Below are 16,718 nucleotides of genomic sequence, written 5' to 3' on the forward strand. Positions count from 1 at the left end.
TAGAAGACCTATAATAGATAGTAGTCATGAGCCTCTTGGTGCCCTGGATCTTCTTACTCCCTATAGGACACAGAAAAATCTGCTTATCTCAACCATGGGCTGTGCTGAACAGCATAAAACTTCTGGTTCTTGGCTAACCACTCTGCATATATAGTCCTGGAGCAAGGGTTTCAGGGCCATTTTGTTCTCACTTAAATGATTCTGGATTCAGAGAGACTCAGATAAATCAGGCAAGGAAAATAGTCTCTGTACCTATGAGTGAAGGATCTTGAGAAGGAAAGGAAATCACACTAATCCCAAAAGGGTGAGGAGATTCCCCCACCTCCTTTTCTGATGCTCTTGCATGTGAATGTCTCGCCCTGTCCATACCACCAGCCCTTGGTGCTCTCTGCATGGTCTGTGTTTAAACTCTTAGAATATGGGGTAGAAGGTGAAATAACTGCTGATTTTACTACAAAAGCAGCATTTCTATCACTTCTTTCCCTTCTTGCCCCATCCCAAATTCAAATCCAGGTTTAACCTTCAAGAAGACACGAGGTAGGAAGAGAGAAGTCCTTTATAAATCAGTTACTGCTGCCAAGCCTGATTTGGATGATTTTTCTTGTAAACCCTTTGAGAACATTCAGGCTACCCCAGTGTCCTGTTCAGTTATAGTGATATTGCCTCCTAAGTGGTCTCTTGAGCCTCCAAGACCTGCATTCTTCTTCCTTCCAGATACACTTTGTGTGGTTGTCCCTCCTGCCCAATCCTTTACTGCCCCATCTACAGGCTTGGCTCACTTTGCTTCCAGGAGATCCTTTTCTTAAAGCAGGTCCTGAGGATTCCTACCCAGTAGATAAAAAGCAAGTGAGGATGACTTAAACTGTCTCCTGTCGAGTCCCTGCTGACTGTGGGCAGCTTCTGGTGCTCCTCTCCTGGTTTATATAAGGCCCTGCTACATACATAGGAGGGCAGGGGAGTTTCTAATGTCAGGAAGAGACTATTTTAGTAAGGAAACATGCTCCCATTTTCAGGGACTTTGGAGATGCTAATGGTATTCACAATTTTTCAGTTTCCATGACAGAACTTTCTTCTGCTAAGTAGAGAGTGTGTTTATTCCTTCCCTATGGGTTTTCAACCTTGGATGTACTTTGGAGTCTCCTGGAACTTGGTAGAAAATACAAATGTCTGAATCCTGGCCCTAGAGATTCTGATTTAATTTATCTGGAATATGGCCCAAGTATTAGGAATTTGTAAGTCGAGGTGATTTAAATGTTTAGTCAGGGTTAGGAACCACTGCACTAGGTGTGGTCTGATCCAAACATTGTCTGGGCTTGAAAGATGGCTGTACCCATTCCCACCCCCACCTCACTTCAACTCACTGCCGTGGCTACTATTTTGAAGATTAGAAATTTAGCTCTGCTTTTAATAACATATTTTGAATATCAAGATAGAATGGGCTTTAATCTTATAATGTGCCCTATACAGGTTTATCTTTTGAACCCATTCATCTCATTTCATTTCAGTAAATGTATACACTAATTGTGTATGTGAGTGTGGTGTTTGTGTCCTGTATGTAAGATAGGGGGTCATTCACAAAGAGATTCCAATTTCGTGTATTCTGTTCTGGTGTAATCTAAACTCTAGGATGTAAAGAGAGTTTAATGTCTCCCCATTTAGCAAAAAGGAACCATTGTGTCTCTTTGCTACCAGTTCCAGGTTTGGGCCTTAAAGATGGGGAAACCAGAGGGGAGCAATTGTATTTAACCAAATGTCATCCAAAAGCTTATAGTTTAGGGCATTTTGTGTGCTGATTCCCCTAGTGCAGTGGTCGGCAAACTGTGGCTCGGCAAACCGCAGCTCGCGAGCCACATGCGGCTCTTTGGCCCCTTGAGTGTGGCTCTTCCACAAAATACCGGCTCTTCCACAAAATACCAGCTCTTCCACAAAATACTGACTTCTGCGCATGGGCCACAAAGTTTCAATCACACTGTACGTGTGCGCCCGCACGTGGTATTTTGTGGAAGAGCCACACTCAAGGGGCCAAAGAGCCGCATGTGGCTCGCGAGCTGCGGTTTGCCGAGCCACAGTTTGCCGACCACTGGCATGGGCCACAAAGTTTCAATCACACTGTACGTGCGCGCCCGCACGTGGTATTTTGTGGAAGAGCCACACTCAAGGGGCCAAAGAGCCACATGTGGCTCGCGAGCCGTGGTTTGCCGACCATGGCCCTAGTGATTTCATGAGCTATCAATCCATCTTGCCCAGTGAACTTTCAGGGCACAGCCATATGTTTTTCTTCTTGGTCTTCTATTTGTGTGGAGGGGGCGGGGGGGAGACCAGCAAGCCATGTGTCCACCTACTTGATCATTTTCACAGGAAGAGGTCACAGCTAGAGAAGCACAAAGTATCCCAGACAGCCCCTCAATATAGGCAGCTGTGATGCCATTTGTCCCTGCAGCCTAGTTGTAAAAAAAAAGAGGATATTGCCCAAATTGAGATTTAACTAGGGTACTGGGGAGACTATGTGAAACCCTCACTTCCAAGCTTTTAGTTTGGGGTTCCTTGCCCAGCTTGTTTTGTGTAAAGGAGGAGAGAACTTAGAGGGTCTTAATTTTTGTTCCATGTACAAATGAACATCTAACGTCCCTTTTTGCTAGCTACAGGACACATGCCCTAGTTTAAGTATGATTAGAAGGGTAGTAAGGCAAGGCAGCTTTTTGGTTGACTTTTGTTACAGTAAGAATGCTGGAATTTTTGGTTATCCACTGACTTCTGCTGTAAATTAGCAAATATGGGCCTCATTTCCCCTGAAAATTAATAAGAATGAGATTTAGGCCCTTCTCTGCAGTTATACCTTCATCCAGAGCAGTGATCCTCCTCACTCTGAGTCCTCTCCTAATAAAATAAAGTGTCTCTTAAGCCTGTTTCCCCTTGAGAAGAAGAGCTGACTGCTGACTGCTTTGGTCAGGCATGTTAGACTTGTAAAAGCCTCAGAACAGTTGGGAGGTTAGCTTAACAAATTGCACACTAACACTTCATGTGGGAACCATGTGGCTTGGCTTTGGTGCTCGATTGAATTCTTACAAGCAGGATCATTTGCTCCGTTACCTTCCTGGAACATGCCCAGGAAAGCCCACTCTTGGGCACCCATTACTCTCTTTCTGTTTAGTTTTACCCCTCACTGAGATCCAGCTGCCATCATGATGCTTCTATCAGGCACCTGCCCCCTCCACTCTAGTGTGGGGACCAAGTGGCCTGGGCCTACCTTGACAGAGGAAGCAACTAAACACAGACACAACATACTGCATGTTTGCATGGCTCACAGGGAGTCGCTTCTATCTCACGTCTGTGAACTAATATCTCTTTCTCTCTCTTCCTTTCTGTGTTTTTCTCTTTACACACTCTGTAGCTGCCTGAAAATGCTCAACCTGTGGTGAGTCCCTCTCTCCAGTCCACATGCTAGGGGAGTGGACCAGACTGGGCTGGATTGGCAAAGCCAAACAAAATGCCTTAAGAACACTGAATGGCTTCCATATGCCACCTTTGCCATAACCACCCAGACTGGGGAACTAGATCCGCAAGGTGGGAACGGGGCAGGCCTGTATCTAGGAATTAATCTATTCCTTCTTTCCTTTCAAACCCACCTAATTGCTGCCTCCTCCTGTCAAAACAATATCTATCCCACTGTATTCAAAATTACTTTTTAATTGAATGAATTTTTTCTCAAATAATACACCCAGATGTTATCATTCAGAGAGGGACAGAGGTAGGAGGACAAAGTTACTGTGTCAGTTGTTTACTATTATTCTTCACAATCCAAGGACAATTGTTGCTGGATAATCTCACATTCTGCAGCATGGTCTCTACCTGGAAATCAACTGCTTTGGAAAAATCTGTGACTTCTCTTTTTTATTCAGCTGGTTCTTCCATTGTAGAATATGTCTCTCAAAAAAAGAGAGCTCCATGGGAAGAGATGGGTATTTTGTCATTGTTATTTTGGTTTATTTTTGTTTGTTTGTTTGTTTTTTGTTTATTGTCCTTTTTTCCTTTTTTGTTGTCCTCTCTTCCTATAAGAGAGTATAGTGGGCCAGGGGCTGATTTGGCTAATGAGATATTGGAGCCTCTCTTTTCTAGGTTCCTCAAATGCATTCTTAGGAACAACATGAGGTGTATAGGAAGGGAAAGCCTAAAGAATCCATCCACGTTTGGTGAGGCGCATTCTTGCTATAAGACAGAGCCCCGTCCCCAGCTCTCTTCCTGGACACTGCCTGTGACCCTCCAAGTCCTCCTGAACTAGGTGGTTTCTTGCAGTCTGGAATTGTACTCTCCCACATTGTCTGCATGCATGGGACCATATTCTGTGTGGTGATAATGGCCTGCTGGCCTCTATGACTACCTTGTTTCTATTTGTCTTCTGTGACTGAGTTGAGCATTGTTTTCTGAACCCTAAGCCTAGTGGCCTACAGGATTTCTCAGGGACAGGGATGTATTAAAGGTAACAACTGGATTTTATGAAGATAGAATTCATAGTCTTATAGCATCGAGGAGTACATTGGGCCTGTTTATTTAGCAAACATAAGTCTGTGTGATATGACAGTGCTATGGTCTATTTTTCTCTGTGAGATATCAGTCATGTGATTCTGACTGCAAATATAAGGCCTACTGTATGCTCATCCAACTCAGTGCTTGGAACTCTAGGAGGTCCCAAGGCCTTCCCCAAAGAGCTTAGGTACTGTCTCACTAGAGAGATAAGACATACATACTTGAAAGGACAACTGGTTCTCCAGGGTACTTATGTCATTGTCCCTTGAGAGGTCACTGTGGACAGGATGGTCAAGGAAGACTTCATGGACACCACGGGACCTGAGCCAGCTATTAGAGCAAGACAAGAGTGTACAAGTACAGCAAGGACAAGCACGAGAAGCATAGCAAAGGAATAGGTGAAGGGAGAAAGCAGGACATAGTAAGAGAACATACCTTTTGCACAAGCCATGCTACAGCTCTCATCACCCCCTCTGGACCAGTCACTACCTGAGCAAGAGGTGTTACCTATTCCAAAGGCAGGAGTAAGGAGGGAATACCCCAGATCAGGGATGTGCCAAGGCTATGGCTGTCGCTCAGGAGGCAGCCTTTTCTATGAGCACTTGGAGCACTCATCGAAAAGGCAAAATAAGTGGCTCAGAGGCCTAAGGGAAGAGCACTTGGTGGCTTGTGAATATGGAGAATGGATCGACTTTCACTCCAGCATGTTTCACTCTAGCATGTTAAGATCTTCTGATTATCCAATCAAAGAATCAACTGGAAGCAAACCCAAGACCCAAGAAGGGTGCATTCCTTGCCTTCATTCTCTTCTGATAGTAAGACATCTGTATGGTGTCCATTTGGGTTTGGTCTGGATTTGACCAAGTTTAATGGGCCCTGTTGCCGGTAGTTACCACAGAAACCAAAGAGTTGAGCAGATTGTAGGGTCTGTTTCCTTGTGGGTAGAATTATTAAAAGCTTCTGCTACTGCTTAAGCTTTAACTACAGTAACCAGCAAAAATTATTCTGGGGTTCTAAACCATAGCTCACACTCTCCTCCAATCAGGTGAACAGCATTGCACATCAGTTTATGATACGCTTATAAACACAATTTTTATGCCTTGCCTTGGAGGAGGTAAAAGAAAAGTCCCGTCACTTGAAATGGACTAAAACAGTATTTCAAACTTTTCTTATGATTGCTTTTGCTTAAAAACACAAAATCATCATCTTAACATTCTCTAAAAGGAGTAAGAATAGAGATTGGCTTAAATGTTAATGGTCCCTCTGAAAGTCGTGGTTAATAGGGAACGGGTAAATATATTTAAATATTGGTGTTCCCATGAGATTTAATTTGCCTTGTTTAATATTAATCTCAGGAGATTCAACTTGGAAAATGTCTTTTTTCTAAAGCATATGTGTACAGAAAAAGATCATTTTCTTGAATCCTTCCTCAGGGATGTCATTGAGGACTGTTTTAAACAATCAAAAGTGTTGCTCATTTTTATTTAAAAGAATGTATTCAGTCTCCAAATACACATGACACTTTGTTTAGTAACTGTATTCATACCTGTTAATAGTACTTTACAAATGACATTAATACTCTTAAAAAATCTTGAGGTGCTCTTATTTCCAAAATCCATGTTTAGGGATTCAGGTATAAAGCCCATTATTGTCTGTATAAATGTCTATTTTAACATTCTAAGAAATGTTCGACTTTTTAATAACTAGTCCAACGGGTATAGGAAATTACGAAGGGGTCTGGCTGAAAAGGAGAGAATCTTAGCTAAAGTGGTGAACTGGGGGTTTAGGAAGTAAGCAACAGTTCTTTATTTTTATATGAATACTAGAGGCCCGGTGCATGAAAACTCATGCACTGGAGGGGGGGTCCCTCAGCCCGGCCTGCTCCCTCTCACAGTCCGGGAGCCCTCAGGGGCGGGAGGTGACCCGGTGATCAGGGGAAGGCAACGCCCCATCACACCTCTGCTGCTGCCACTGCCGGCAGTGCAAGCCTTGGCCGGCCCTGGTTACCTGCGCCTCGGGCCGGCCCTCGGGGGTTGGGGGGCTGAGGAGACTGGGCGCCGCCATCTTGTGGCTGTGTGTGCTGCCATCTTTGAGGGCGGGGCAGTCAGTTAGCATATTCCCTCCTTATTGGCTATGTGTGCTGCCAAATTTGAGGGCGGGGCAGTCAGTTAGCATATTCCCTCCTTATTGACTGTGTGCTCTGCCATCTTTGTGATGGCATGAGGGTCAATTAGCATATTCCCTCTTTATTAGATAGGATTCCTGGCATTAAGCCTGGAAGGATAGGCAAGCAACTCAAAGAGAGTTTTCTCAGAAAAGCTTTTCTTTCAAGGGTCCAGCAAATCTGAATTATACTTCCAAAGTTACTCTCCACCATCATCAGGCATCTTTGACTCATTCACAACCTTCTCATTTCCCATGTGTCAGCGTCCTAGAAAGGGCCTATTTTGCACCAGCCATGTCACAGCCCTCATCACTCCCTTCTGGATTAGTCACTACCTGAACAAGAGGTGCTTCCTATTCCAAAGGCAGGAGTAAGGAGAGGATACTCACGCTTAGGGATGTGCCAGGGCTACAGCTGTTGCCAGGAGGCGGCACTTGGAGGGCTCGTGAAGGAGCAGGCCCAGCCACCACCCTAAACAGGGTCGTTCCTGTAACCCACTCTGGCACAGCAGCAGCAGTGTCTGGAAGCTAAGTTGAAGACCTCCCACCAGATGCCCCCTGATGATCAGCTCCCGGTCTGTGGCATTGATCTTCTCCGAATGAAGGGTGCGCTATGCTAATTCCAGTCAGGATATCTGGGCTCTCAGTTATTATTAGAATCAGGGCTTCTCCTGCCTACTCCAAGTAGCTGGGTGGGAGCCGGGATGGGAATAGAGAATCCTTATTCCTTCATTGGTAACATTGCAAGATCCTCCTAGAGTTCCAAACATCATACTTTCATGGGGTTTGTTTTTTGTTTGCCTTAGTTTAGCCTCCATACTTGCTGACCACTGTAGTTGCATTAAATAATTTTGTGCTCTATATCAAGGGGCAGACAGTGCAGCCTATTTTTATGCAGCCCTGAGACCCCCAGCCTTGGTTTTCCAGAAAGATGAGGCATCTGGGTTGGGTGTCCTTTTTCCAAAAATGCTTGTTTTGGCCATGCCTAGCCTGTGGTGTTTTGGTAGCTGCAGATTGAAGTAAAGCAGCTACTTGCCTTGGCTTTCCTGGCAGACACTGCCTACTGCCTCTAGGACAGGGGTGGGCAAACTTTTTGACTCGAGGGCCACAATGGGGTCTTAAACTGGACCGGAGGGCCGGAACAAAAGCATGGATGGAGTGTTTGTGTGAACTAATATAAATTCAAAGTAAACATCATTACATAAAAGGGTACGGTCTTTTTTTTTTTTTTTTTAGTTTTTTTCATTTCAAACTGGCGGATCCGGCCCGCGGGCCGTAGTTTGCCCACGGCTGCTCTAGGATGTGCATTGTAGATGGTGGGTGGCCCTGTGGGTGGTGCCAGGGGGAGACTTCCACTCCCTGCAGAAAGCAGAGGCTCTTAGAAGCTGCAGCCTCTCACACTGACTTGCAATGTTCCTTGTGCCCCAGGTGCTGCTGTTTCTTTAAGAGGAAAAGGAAGAAGACTGCTCAGCGCCATAAGTGACCAGTGCCTCCCAGGAGTCCTCAGGTCCTGGGGACTCTGACTCGATTGCACCTGCAGCTCCTGCCATTTCTCATTGGAAAGGACTCCTCTGCAGGGGAGGGTGGAGATCCAAACCAAAAAGAAGAAAAGAGATGCCCCCAGAAGGAGCCAGTGTGGGCAGCCAGGGCCCAGTGGGTCAGTGGCTGTCCCCACCTGCCTGAGGCTCTGAGCAGGTCCCAGAGCTGCTGCTCCTCCACTGCTTGCCCTTGGGGCCACTTGGTTGACTCTCCTTCCTATTGTTTACAGTGAAGGTGTCATTCACAAAAACTCAAGGACTACTATTCTCTTCCCTCCCCTTAGTTTACTCCCAGTCCTTGCCCCGCCCTCAACCTTCTCCAGCACTAAAGCTAGTGAGTTGAAGGCTTTGTCTGCTGAAGGAACTCTAGAGGCTGGGCTTGCGGCCAAGAAGGTAGGAGGAAGATGGCAAGGCCTGAGCTGGAGAAGAACCTTCTCCACCTTCCAGGGATATCTGGCTCCCTCTTCCTCTGTGCCTGCCCAGCCTCCATCCTCAGCTGGCCATGGGTACAGTTTACTCCCTCCCTCCCTCTTGTGAGGTTACACTGTAGGACACAAGCTGTGAGAAATCTGCAGTCTACTGTCCCCATGTGTTGGCGTTCTTAGCTTTCTTGACAAGTGTGAACTCTATTCTCCAGTCAGTAGTAGAACAATGCGAATTGTTCTGAGCAAAGGAAAAAAACTGACTTTATTGCACTTTTAGTTTATTGGTTTTTTTGTGTTTTTGTTGTTGTTGTTTTTTTAACAAAAAAACATGGCAGATGCATATTGTGTCTGGTTATATTGGGAGTTTTACTTTTTTTCTGTTTTGAGGGGGATGGGGCCAGCCAAGCCATTCAGAAAGAACATGGGTCCAGAGGACATCTCAATGGAAAGAGTTGGGTCAGCAGCACCCAGAAGAGAAGAAGCCAAACTCTATGTCATTCTGAGTAAACACTCAGGTTGGCAAGAAAACATACTTGAATTTTCATTCATCTTCTCAGCTACTGAAGAATGTCCTACCAGAGCCTCTTGACCTTATCAGCCTGCAGTTTGGACAACCTAACCTCTACGGCACATGGGATGAGCCAGCCAAGCCAGACTATGACCAGGAGATATTTCATCCCAGAGAAGGAGATAACTTTAAAAACAAACTGAAACATCTGTTTCCTCCACTGCCAGGGACTTCCAACTAGATAGCCATGTAACTTCCTTATCGATTTTGGGGAACAAAATTAGTGATGAAACAGCTACCACCATATTACCACTAGTGGACAAAAAGAGGAAAAGGAATCTGCCTTCCAACTGCCAAAGGAAACTCAGGATTTGGCATCATAGGGCCAGGAAATAAAATTGGTATGTACTGTCTGCCCCAGGAGCTGAGTCAGACATTTGGGCTGGCCTGCCTTATCAGAAACCAAGCACCTGCAGATTTTCTCCTAGCAGGTCTACAGCAGCAGGCTTAGGACTCAGTACATGGGGCTGGAGTAGCAGGAGAGGGAGATTAATTGGTGCTGGAGAATTCCAGGGGAAAGGAGACTGAAATGAAAGCTCTGAAATGATCTTCTCAATTAGACACAGACTCCTTCCAAATAAGATGGCCATGCATCTAGAGCATGTTCTCCCCAGTATGCTCTCTGCCACCCCCACCCCCCACATCGTGTAGTCACATGACATACTGCCATGAAGAGTCTTGGTTCCTCATTCATTGCTTTAAAAAAGTATTAATGTACAGAGTTCATCTTCTCATGCTCAGTTTTCATTTGAGTTCAGCAGCTTATCCAAACAGTGACCTCTTGTTCCAGATGTCATAGAGGAGAAGAGATTGTTTACATCAGGGAACGAGGTCTTCTATTTGGGAGTAGAGAGAGCTAAGCATGGAGGACAATGGCTGATGACTTATTCTGGTGGTTTTGGGAACAGAAATCATTGCCCCTGACTTGAGGTGTAGGGCTGTCTTTTGGACTGGAGGGTGTGGGGATACTTTCTGGTAGTTGGCATTTCCTGACAAGTCCCTTGATGAATGGAACAGAAATAGTAGTAGCATGAAACAGTTACTAGGCTTCCTCTGTTCCATCAGGCCTTGCCAGGAAATATCATTCCCCTGGCTTCAAACCTGCTTAGCTTATATAAAGATTGTAATTTTCCATTTCTTTAAAAGAATTTTCCCTGTATACAAAACAGTGGCTGGGAGACACAGAACCACACCCCTTCCCCACAAGGATTTCAAATATTGGGATTTGTTTCCTTGACATTATCTAGTGGTTAAGGTGTAATCACTGAAACTTACATAGTTTCTCAGTTGGTATTTGGGCAACTCTAACTTTCTGTATAGAAACTTCCTCATACCTGTATAGAAAAAGCCTTGCCTCTTAAGGGAGGGCAAGGGGAAAGGGTGGCAGAGCCTAGAGCCTCTTGGCACTCCATACCCTACTAAGTGCCTCCCCACCCCCTGCTTCCACAAAAAAAGCAAAGGCAGTGACCAGCTTGGCTGTAGGGCAAGCCCCCTTGCAGCTGGGTTTGTGACTTTCTTGGTCTTAATTTTTTTTTTAAGGCTAGCTCTTGAGGGGTTGAATCTGAGCAATTGGGGGGGGGGGGGGGCACCTTCTTAATGCATTGTTTTCACTCTGCCCTCCACAAATCCCTTGCTAGATATTTGATTTCCATAACAAAGATGAAGGCCCCAGGCCCCTCTGGCATGCAGGGCAATGGTGATCCAGGACCATTGGCACTGTAAGGCAGTCCCACACCCCTGAGAAATTGTGATTTTCTTTAGATGAGTACCTTTTAGCCATCAGTTCTATCCCCAACAGCACATTAGGGCTTCCTCCTTCGCTCTGTTGCTATAGTTGCTTAGCTGTATGCTTCAGCCAGGTCCTTGGGGTTGGGCACTCCATGCGCCCACCACCTACCCAAATCCACTTGCTCTGTAGCTGTTGAGATTTCTTCATTTCACAGCCATGATGCCAATTCCTTTGGAATTGATGCGATTGTTTCTGAGTTAGCATTAAGTACTAACAGCATCTGTTCATACAAAATCCATCATATTATACTATTGGGAGTTCTCCTAAGCCCTGCATACCTTCAGGCATTGCATCCTGAGCAGATTGAGGCTAGCAGGACAGGCAAAAAGGGTCCGACCTTCCCTTGTGACCAGAGCATGACTTGTGTCTGCGAAGTCTAAGCAAGTAAGGGTTAATCACTTATTCTACACACCTTGGTGTTTCCCAGTGATCTCACTCCAGACAGCTCTGCAGGGGTGGGCAGAGTGTGCCAACAGCAGTGTGCTTTCAGGACTGCCTTCATTAACACTCTCCTGCTATTTTGGGTCTGTCTAGGAGTAAACAGGATCTAGAGAGGTGCAAGTCAGGTGACTAGGTTGGGCTCCAATTAAAGCTCCATTTTACTTTGGAATGCAGGGGCAATAGGAGACAGCAGGATCCTGGGGTTTGCTGTAGAAGTGATGAATGCCTGTTCATTCTCAGTGAACTCCAACTACATAGAAACAGCCCCTACCATTAGCCAGAAGAGGTGTCCACTGCCTCTCAAGTAACTTCCGTCTCTGCACTGGAAATGTACACTGGTAGTACATGTTCCGTGTCGATTCTCAGTGTTAGTAATCACTTTCAATGTTAGAAATAGGCAGTGATGGTGATGTTATGTCAGAGTGGTTACTACGGATCATAGCCTTAACTTTTTATGCAAAAGAGATAACTCTGTACCCCTCCCAGTGAGCATGCATTTTTCAAAAATAAGTACTTCCATGGCAGCCTAGAAAGCATCTTCTCAAAAGAACTTGATCATTCTTCTGATGCAACTCTCCTCCGCCCACATGCCTCTTGTGTCCCAGTCACCTCTTCCATATTCATATTTAAGCCCGCGTTCCGTTCCCAGTGAGTTGCCCTGGCGTTACCTCCAGTGTCAGAGCTACCACGGTAGGGCTAGAGTGTCTCAGCCTGGGTGGAAGCTTGCAGCGCCATAGCCAACATTGCTTTCGCCAGGTCACTGCCACCATCCCTGCCATTATCCCAAGGTGGGCAAGTTCCAGAAACCCTTAGGGAGCCAGGATAACTAGGCACACCATCTAGATTGGCCATGTAAATAACAGGCACTTGTCTCTGGGGTTCTTGCTTTTGCCGACACCAGGGCTCCAGGCAAGTCCCTTCTAGAGGTTGATGGACAGTGATTCTCAGTCTTCCCCATAGTGGATTGGTAGGAATCAAAATGGGATTTCTATGGTTTTGTTTTCTTGTGGGATTTTTTTTTTTGGTGGGGGTGTTGTATATGAATAAGAGGAAACCTTGGCCCTTCTGAGGGCTTGAAGAGTTTTGAGCAATTTTTTAGCCACAAATCTTGGAAGTCTCATCAATCAAGCAGTCTTAACATGTTTTCCCCTAACTCCTTTTGCAGGTGACTAAGTGAAAAAGAGTAGGTTTCTTCATTGTATTCAAAATAGTAAGTAGATTCCCTGGATATAGACAGTAGTAGTTGACGTATTTCCTCAAAAAGCAACCAGGAAGTCCACTCCAGTATTTGTAGATCAGCTTACAAAGGAAAAAATGAATGTGTACTCCATATATTTCTAGTGTGATTACCAAACTTGATGTTATTCAGAAACCTCAGTTTGGTGGACAATTTCTTTTATTAGTTTCCTTCTTTACTTCTCACAATCATCTTTCCAGTGCCATCACCACCTTCAAAGTCTCAGCTCAGAGGGCTATTCATGGTAGTAAAGGGGGGTGCAATGCAGACATCCCAGTAACACACACGAGAGGACAGCTGTCCTGAGTGTCCCTTCCCCACACACCCCTCTGTCAGGGCAGCTGAGACCTTTTCAGTGTTCCTCTTCATGAGTTCCAGACCAAATCCCAGGCCAGCCCTTGCGCCGAAAGCTTTTTTAAGAGGCTTATCAATTTGTTAGGAATGTCTCAGGAAAGATGAGCCATTTCTTTGGGGGAAAATATATTTACAGATGGTTGTGTGTGGTTACATTTGTATGCTTGTGTCTGTGTGCTCATTTGTGTGTATTTCACTTTCATAAAAACTCAGCCCAGGCTACAGGGATGATGTGTTCCTGAATATTCTAGGAAGTAAACAAGTAATAAGTGAGCTTCTCAAATTAGTGTCACAGCAAGTTGGTTCTGGGAATGAGTCCCATTTATCAAGCAGAAGAATAAATAATAAACAGCAGAAAAGATAGAGATAGAAACCAAAAATATAAGTCCTCCCCCCCAATGGAAAATAATGTTGATTCACCAATGCCCATTGGATATATTACATGCTCTAATTTATTATATTATTATTTTGTTTGTTTCATTCATCTTTGCCCATTGTACTTTTAAAAAGATATTGGGATGTTGATTGCAATTTTTTGAGACTAGATAATGTATAAATCAGTTGTGGAAATTAGTTTTAATTGATGTGTGGATGTGTCTAATCATTGTTAAATGCCTTTTTTTCTTTCTTTCTTTTTTTTTTTACCTGTTGTTTTAGATGTGTAATGTTTCATAAACCCTGGCACTGGTCACAAAGCTCAGCTGTGAAAATGAAACTTGTAGTATTTTTAAACATGAATGTCAATTTCAAGTGTATTTGAAATTATTCCTCCAGGAGAGAGATTTGTAACATCATTAGGAAAAATTCCTCTGCAGAGGAACTAGCCTTCTTTGGAGAAAATGGGAAAATGGGTCTTGATAAGTTATCTCAGTGTAGCCCATTTCCTAGGGCACCATGGAAAACACAAATGTGATCTTTAAGTATACCTCTTCCCCAATTTGGGGAGGAAAGGACTCAGTTTGCACCCTTTTTGTATGTAAAATAAAATGTCTTACCTTTCTTGGCTAATTTTGTTTGGTTGGTTGATTTGTCTAGTTTTTATCTCCCCTGGCTCACTTGTAACTTAAGAATCTGGCTAGGTCTAACTTTGATAGGATTCAAGCCTCCAGTGAATGAAAATAATGTCTGATACTTTGACAGTCTTCATTCATTTGGGCTAAACATTGCCTTCTCTTCTGGGTCACTTTAAAAATGAATATTCCTGCCCTAGCTGGTTTGGCCCAGTGGATAGTGTCGGCCTGTGGACTGAAGGGTCCCAGGTTCAATTTCCAGTCAAGAGCACATGTCTGGGGTTTCGGGCTCCATCCCCAGTAGAGGGTGTGCAGGAAGCAGCCGATGGATGTGATATATTGATGTTTCCCTTTCCCTCTCCCTTCCTCTCTAAAAATAAATTAAAAATCTAAAATATATAAATAATCCTGGCAGAATTTGGACATTCACCATTGACATACTAGTTCCAATATTCCTGTGGTTCTTGGGTGGTGGAACACCAGGAAGTTAGGATCTGCTCTATGGAACAGCTTTGAATAGAGCTTTATAATCCTGCTCCACTAATGAGGAACATCTATACAGACAGAAGGTATAACTGGACTATGCGATATAAACTCACAAGGGCATATATTGGCCACAAAAACAACTGCCAATCTGGGCATGATTGGTTGCAGTTTTTCTGTTGTTTTTTTCTTTGTTTCTTTTCACTATTCAATTACTATGTAAGGATTTTTTTTTTCCACTGGCAGGCAAGTAAAAACAGAAAAAAAATTTAAGATCTTTATGAAAGAAAAACTTCGCATTGAGACTATTATATCCACCAAGCTTATTTTTTTTCTTCCAAAAGTGGTGGAAAAGGTGGGGGGAGAAGGCTGTTTTTATGCCATTTTAGCATTTCTCTTCATGTTGAGAAGGCTACTTTGAAAATATAGTTTGGTGAACATTTTTCTCAGTGGATTCGGTAGCAGCATAAGATCTGTGAGTGTGGAAAATTCATTCCCACAGAATTAAGGGGAAGGGAGTTTAGAAGATCATCTTGGTCAGTGCAATGATTTTATCTAGAAGAACCTCCACCTGATTGAGGTGGTCTGGATTAAGGTGTGAAGATTAGAAAATAGCAAATGTTATTTGTGTTTATGTGAGATTTGTCTGTTGAAGCTCTGCAGCCAGTGTAAGGAAGGACAAGTTAAACTTATGCCAGCGGCCATGCATAACCTGAAACTTAGGTCAGCACCTCATAGAGACCCAACTGCAGAGTTTAGCTATAGAAACAGTCATGCCTACCTACAATCTGGGCTGTGAAGACCAGGAATTTTTATAATTAATCTTTGAAAATTAGTTTTAAAGATGTTTAATAACATCATAGGTGCACGTTTTGGAAAGATGTACTTTGGTGTGTGTGTAAGATTTATGGTACTGAAGTATGTATGTTGTAGACTGAACACCAAGTGAGTGTGAATACCTGAACTAAGGGTGGGAAGGCATCCAACAACCATCCCTGACCTTTCTGAAGGTTTCTCAAAAAGGGAGACTAAAACTCGGGCCTTGGCATGTATTATTTCCCAGCTGGGTGCTAATGTGACACTATCTCAACCATTACTTGTTGAGCACAGCCCTGCAGCAGGTTTGGGGGAGCTACAGTATACACAAAATAAGTGCAACATAATCGTTGCTCACAAAAAAAAGTAGTTACTTGGGAAAATAGGTAAAGAAAGTTAGTTGAGCCCTAGCTGGTGGGGACTGAAAGGTCCCGGGTTCAATTCCAGTCAAGGGCACATGCCTGGGTTGCAGGCCCCATCTCCAGTGGGGGGCGTGCAGAAGGCAGCCAATCAATGATTCTCATCATTGATGTTTCTATCTCTCCCTCTCTCTTCCTCTCTGAAATCTATAAAAATATATATTTTTAAAAAGTTGAAAACCACACTAGATCCATGTATTCCTCTCACAATGATGTTTCTCTCTTTTAAAAATCAATTCAAAATCTTTTTTTTTTTTTAAAGCCCTAGTTAGTTTGGTCAGTGGTTAGAGACTCAGCCTGCAGACTGAAGGATCCCGGGTTCAATTCTGGTCAAGGGCATGTACCTCGGTGGGGAAACCAATAGATGTGTGTGTCTCATTTCGATGTTTCTCTCTCCCCCGCATGCCCTCCTCTCTTTCTAAAAATCAATGGGAAAAATATCCTCGAATGCGGATTAACGTAAAAAAAAACAAAGAAAAAAAACAGTGTGTGTGACAGAGTGCGCATTGACTCATACAGCAACAAGCACAGTAAGATTAGAGGAGAGAAAGTGAGTAGTAAAGTGACAGGACAAAGTCAAAAGTGGGTTTTGAAGCAAGTTTTGCAAGGAGCTGTAGAAGTCATATTCTGGGTACACGCAAACGCGGAAACTACCACACCCTAACCCAATTTTGCGGTTGACTGGCCCAATACGGACAATTGTGAGCGCCTCCGGCCACTGTCCACTCACTTCCTAACAAAGTATCCGCGCCCACCCCGAAGACTTCCATTTCCGCTAAGTCAGAGGGCCCGGCCGCGTGACATGCCGCTCTGCATGCTGGGTTTTGTAGTTTCTTCAGAAACCCAATCCCCGCGCTCTTTGAGGGGGCAACGCCTTCTGCGGCTCCTTTTCCTGTAGGTGGGCATGAGAGGGCTGGGGAGCCAATGAGGCCGCAGTAACGTGGCAGCCAC

General features: G+C 44.3%; 1 protein-coding gene across 5 annotated transcripts in view; it reads left to right on the top strand.

Moving 5' to 3' along the window:
- CSNK1G1 (casein kinase 1, gamma 1) overlaps positions 1 to 14,047 on the top strand; it is a 151,073-nt gene extending 137,026 nt beyond the window's left edge. For 3 of the 5 annotated variants that reach the window (XM_005861063.2, XM_014535462.1, XM_014535461.1), the window contains 2 exons: positions 3,392 to 3,415; positions 8,116 to 14,047. In XM_005861063.2, the coding sequence (XP_005861125.1) occupies positions 3,392 to 3,415; positions 8,116 to 8,170 (79 nt within the window). In that variant the 3' untranslated portion in view covers positions 8,171 to 14,047. The remainder of the gene's footprint in view (positions 1 to 3,391; positions 3,416 to 8,115) is intronic. The other 2 variants (XM_005861065.2, XM_014535463.1) reach the window with 1 other exon arrangement.
- The last annotated feature ends 2,671 nt before the right edge of the window (positions 14,048 to 16,718 follow it).

This window comes from Myotis brandtii, unplaced genomic scaffold, assembly GCF_000412655.1.
Source record: "Myotis brandtii unplaced genomic scaffold, ASM41265v1 scaffold144, whole genome shotgun sequence".
Lineage (NCBI taxonomy): Eukaryota > Metazoa > Chordata > Mammalia > Chiroptera > Vespertilionidae > Myotis > Myotis brandtii.